At 56.5% G+C, this 5,255-nt stretch overlaps 1 protein-coding gene across 1 annotated transcript; it reads left to right on the top strand.

Moving 5' to 3' along the window:
• The first annotated feature begins 2,397 nt into the window (after positions 1 to 2,397).
• Positions 2,398 to 5,035, top strand: TWIST1 (twist family bHLH transcription factor 1). Its single transcript, XM_077190701.1, has 2 exons — positions 2,398 to 3,709; positions 4,363 to 5,035. The coding sequence occupies exon 1, from the start codon at positions 3,097 to 3,099 to the stop codon at positions 3,664 to 3,666; it is 570 nt and encodes a 189-aa protein (XP_077046816.1). The 5' UTR covers positions 2,398 to 3,096; the 3' UTR covers positions 3,667 to 3,709; positions 4,363 to 5,035.
• Positions 5,036 to 5,255: the final 220 nt, after the last annotated feature.

Genomic DNA, 5,255 nt, shown 5'->3' with positions numbered 1-5,255 from the left:
AAAGATCAACAGTACACTCATGCACACACAAACACATCCTCACCTATAAACACACCAGTATTTCTTTCTCTCTCACACGGACCCCCAGACATGACTTTCTGACACATCCACCCTCCTCCCAACACAGCTCCACACACTCCAGCACTAGGCAGGGTTGCTGCCTGCCAGCAGGCCTGGGGGAGCCAGGCAGGCTCCCACAGCCATCCCAGCCCAGCCCAAGTCCTCTGGGACAGATCGTTGCCATCACAGCTCATCTGACGTCTGCACTCCTGTGTGGGTCTTGACAGTAGCATCATGGGCTTATATGCCTTTGCTCCTGAGCTCGTAATTTGGGAGTCAGAAATAAAACAAAAACCAAAATGAAGTCCTGGTTCATACAGCAGCGTGCAGGTCACAGGTCCTGTTAAACACTGCTTGTTGCTTTTGCTGCAGTTTGCACAAAGAGTAGCTGACACTAAGCCCAGCCATCTACTATGGTCAACTACTCCTCTCTCCTCAACTCCATCCCTGCATTTCTCCATGTTTCCTATTTTTACAAACCATGTAGTACTACTTCCCCACCTATCCTTGACTCCCTCATGCACCCTGCTCTACACACCCTCCTCCTGCCCCATGAGAAGCAGGTGATGTCCTGCATCCCACTCAAAGTTCAGGTTACCCAGACAAGTCGTGCATCCTGCCACATCAGCTCAGGAGGTGCTGCCCCTCCCTCCTTTCAGGCAGCATCCCGTTCCCAGCAAGGTAATAACTATCCAGGTTTGGTTTTGCCCTGTGATGGTTTTTTTCCCATAAGAATGAGAGAAGGAAGGCAGGAAGGAAGGCAGGAAGGCAGGAAGGCAGGAAGGAAGGAAGGAAGGAAGGAAGGAAGGAAGGAAGGAAGGAAGGCCCCTAGAGCCACCTACAGATGCTCATTACTACTGTTTCCAACATTTCTTCTGTAATGACACTGCTCAACACCCCAGAGGAGCAGTGAGGCTCCGGGTACAGACAAAATTGTTGATGAAAGGAAGGTGAAAGGAGAACCAGCTCTTCTTACCTTGGGATCAGCAGCTGTTGCCAATTCAAGAGACCCCCTGAAGCTCTCAGTGTTAAGCTGAATGAAGAGGCCTGCGATCGCAGAAGACACAGCAGGGACAAGCCAAAAGTCGGGAAAGCTGTGCAGGCTCGCTGTGGGTCTGTGTGCGGCGTGCCTTCCCTTGCCGGCTAAGGCGGTCCCTGTTGCCTTCCCGGTCCTTTTTCCAGCTGTTTCCCAAAAGAGAAGGTTTTGGGCAGACTGCTATGTGCTCGCTCCCCGGGATGGAGACGCAGGAAGCAGAGCTCTCCGAGAGGGGCAGCGAAGGGAGAAGCGTGGGGACAGCTCCGGGTGCCGGGCGGGCGCTGGGGCCAGCGGCCAGGGGCCAGGGGCGGGCGGCTGCCCCTCGGCGGCGGCGAGCAGGGTCCTGGCCCCTGGCAGCTCCGGGATGAGCCGCCTCTGCCCGGAGGAAAGGCAGTCAGTCCCCAGGCTCAGGAGAGAGACGACTCTGTTCCCCGGAGAGGATGACAGCGCTCTTCCAGAAGCCTTGTTTTATTTCATGCCTGGGATTTATCGCTCCTCTGCCATTCCGTTCGCCCTGTCCGCCCTCACACCTCAGACAAGCCGCGGAGCCTCTGCGCTGCCCGCTCCGCTCCGCACCCGGCCGTGCCCGCGCAGGCGGTGGCTGCCAGGCCGGCAAAGGAGGAGCGCGGTCCCCACGCAGGGAGAGCAGAGAGAACTTCACCCCCTTTACTGATGGACGGCAATTTCTAGCTTTCCCTCCCAGGCGTTCCCCGTTTGAATCTGAGCTGTTGTTAAAAAGACACACCACCTGCTCTGTGCTGCCAGCGAGCGGGGAAGGAGGCACAAAGGCGGGGGATGGGAAGAAATAGCTTTGGCTGCGGACATAGAAGAGAAATTAAAATAAATAATCTCTTTTCCCAGGAAGTGCCGGATTCGGGTGCCTCGTGGGAGGACGGACTGAAGTGAATGGTCAGCACATTGAGTGTGTGGGCAGAAGGAGTCCGTACACCCTCCCGTCTCCCAGTGTGCCAGGCTGGAGACGCGGATCCTCCCGGGTTTCTCTTAAGACGAGCTCAAGGACTGGTGCTTATGCATGTACGAAGCCAATGCTTGGTTTCCTGGCTGCTTCCACCTCTGAAGATGGCTTTCTCCGAGCTCAGTCCTCCAGCCTGGCAGGACGAGGCTGTGCCACCACCCCTCCCCAGCCCAAAAATGTGCGACTCCCTCGGCAAGTCAGATCCCGGGGCGCTCAGTGACTGGGAAGTGCGGCGTGTGCTAAAGCGGGTCAAAATTAGGATGCGCCTGGATGCTGCCCCGCGGGTAATTCCCGTTTCCTTCTTTTCTCTACCAGCCGTGCCCGCTGCAGCGAGGACAGCCCGAGAGGTGCGGGCTCTCCCCGGCCGCTCGGGGCGGCTGTCCCCAGCACAGGCACTGAGCGGCTCGCTGAGCCCTCCGCAGCAGCGCTCGGGGCGCTGGGCACCCCCAGAACCTCCCGGCCCGGCCCTCAGCACCACCCAAAGCCGAGCACTAGCCGAAGGAGTTTGAGAGAGAAACCTCGGAGAGGGAAACGGAGAAAGAGGTTGGGGTAAGGATGTATGTGCGTGCGTGTGGGGAAGCCAGATCACTTGTGAATGGCTTGAAAAAATAATTGGGGGAGGGCGTGGAGATGGGGAAGCGGAAACTTTCCTATAAAACTCAGCAAAAGTCCCTCCTCTCCACGTCAGGCCAATGACACTGCTGCCCCCAAACTTTCCGCCAGCAGGAGCTATAAGAACCTCCAAGTCTTCAACTTTCTCCCAATCCCAGACACCTCGAAGGGGCTCCAAGGAGGGATCGGGAGGGATTTTTTTTTTGTTGTTGGCCTTTTTATTTTTTTGCTCTTGGATCCTGATGCCATCCCCCCTCCCCCCAAAGTGAGGTCCTCCCTCCTTCCTTCCCTCCTCCTTCTCCTCGCAGGCCAGCGAAGCAGCCGATCAAGGGGGAGCTGGCGGGTTAGGTGCCCCCCTCTTCTCCCTGCCCTCCCCCCCCTCCCGGCCCGCTTCTCGCGTCTCCCCCCAGAGATGATGCAGCAGGACGAGTCAAACTCTCCAGTCTCCCCCGCCGACGACAGCTTGAGCAACAGCGAAGAGGAGCCGGACCGGCAGCAGCTGCCCAACAACAAGAGAGGGGGGCGCAAGCGCCGCTCCAGCCGCCGCAGCGCCGGCGGCGCCGTCGGGGCCGCGGACGAGCCCTGCAGCCCGGCCCAAGGCAAGCGGGGCAAGAAGTGCGGGGCGGGCGGGGGCGGCGGGGGCGGCGGCAGCAGCAGCGGCGGCGGCAGCCCCCAGTCCTACGAGGAGCTGCAGACCCAGCGGGTCATGGCCAACGTGCGGGAGAGGCAGCGCACGCAGTCGCTGAACGAAGCCTTCGCCGCCCTGCGGAAGATCATCCCCACGCTGCCCTCGGACAAGCTGAGCAAGATCCAGACCCTCAAGCTGGCGGCCAGGTACATCGACTTCCTCTACCAGGTCTTACAGAGCGACGAGCTGGACTCCAAGATGGCAAGCTGCAGCTATGTGGCCCACGAGCGGCTCAGCTACGCCTTCTCGGTGTGGAGAATGGAGGGCGCCTGGTCCATGTCCGCATCCCACTAGCAGGCGGCGTCCCCCACCCGCATCCCCCCGGCAGGAGCCCTAGGTAAGACAGGGACCCCGAACCCGGCGGGAGGAAGGGGGGAGGGAGGCCAGAGGCCGCCGGCTGCGCCGTGAGCCGGACACGCGTGGCCGTGGGGCAGAGGGCCCGCAGCCCGCCCGGAGGGGCCTGGCTTCCCGGGGCGGCCGGAGAGCGGGGCGGCCGGAGGTGCCTCCCCCAGCCCGGCCGTCCCTCCTCCTGCGCGGCCCGAGGTGCGCCCCGAGCCCCCGGGGCCCACGCGTGGCCGGGCGCTGCCGGCGGGCTGGGCTGCGGGCGGGACGCTGCGGGTGTGCCCCAGCCAGATGGGGCCGGCCTGAGATCACTTTTTCACCAAACGCTGCGGAGCCAGCAGGGCTGCTGGGATGGCTCCTGCAGCCGCCGCCGCCGCTGCTGCTGCTCGTATTTTGAAGTGAATCCACGTCCTCCCGTTGTGCCGCCCGATGAGGGTTTCCTACCGCCCTGTCCCTTTCCTCGGCCCTGACACCAGGGACCGCCAGGCTGGGGTGTCACACACACGGTCACCGCACCGCCCGCACGGCGGGCTCTCCCTTCTCCATTCCTGCCCGATACGCGATTTCCAGAGACAGAGAGGTGTAGGTAGATATTTGTGTAACTTTCGTTTCAGTAACGAGTTTTCCGCCCTTTCTGGGTTTTTGCAGATGACATTGTTCCCACAGAAGGAGAGAATGGACAATCTAGAGACTCTGAAGTTGGATACGATTTTTTTTTATCTTTTCTAACAAAAAATGTGCCAAGGATTTCTTGGAAATTAGAAGAGTAAAATCCAAATTCAAAGCAGGGCGTGGGGAGCACTTAAGGAAAGAGAAAGAGAGAAGGGCTTTGGACAGTGACTACCCTCTGGGCGTCGGTACAATCCACACATCTCTGCATTCTGATAGAAGTCTGAATCGTTCGATTTTTATTTTTTATTTTGACGAAGAATGTTGGAATCGAACTTTTTTTTGTTTGCCCTTTTATTTTTTTTGCATGCATGCATTCCCAAGAGGTCGTGCTTATGAGCCACTGATGAAAGGAAATACATTATTGTGGACTTTCTCCATTCTTGAATGAAACCAAGCAGCCAACCAAAAATATCCCTGTAGAGATGAAAACCTTTTTTATTTTTTTTTTAATTTTTTTAGGGGGGAATAAGCTGGGCTCAAACTGTTATATACCCGGTTCCTAACTTTTTTATTATTAATATTTTTCCTCTGAGAAAAAAATAAACATTTTATTTATTTATTGATGACCCATGTTAAAATGCAAATAGATCCGGTGTCTAAATGCATTCCTATTTTTATGATTGTTTTGTAAATATCATTGTATATTATTTTTCTGCAATAAATAAATATGATTGAAATTTTAATAACCTTAAAGTTTGGTCTCTCTGAGAACTCAGGGTTAGAGCTGTAGATAAATACCTGCTTGTTGAGCTGTAAAGACACCCAAGAGAGAGGGGGCACTAGTATAAACAAACCAGGCGAAAAACGCAAATAAACTAGCTACTGACAGACACAGGCACGTTATTTATTGAGACAGCTTTATTATTCTG

This window comes from Agelaius phoeniceus, chromosome 1, assembly GCF_051311805.1.
Source record: "Agelaius phoeniceus isolate bAgePho1 chromosome 1, bAgePho1.hap1, whole genome shotgun sequence".
Lineage (NCBI taxonomy): Eukaryota > Metazoa > Chordata > Aves > Passeriformes > Icteridae > Agelaius > Agelaius phoeniceus.
Note: the sequence above shows the minus strand (reverse complement) of the source record. Positions and strands in the feature narration are given on the sequence as shown.

Coding starts and splice junctions, on each gene's coding strand:
- TWIST1 (XM_077190701.1), top strand. CDS start 3,097: ATGATGCAGCAGGACGAGTCAAACTCTCCAGTCTCCCCCGCCGACGAC.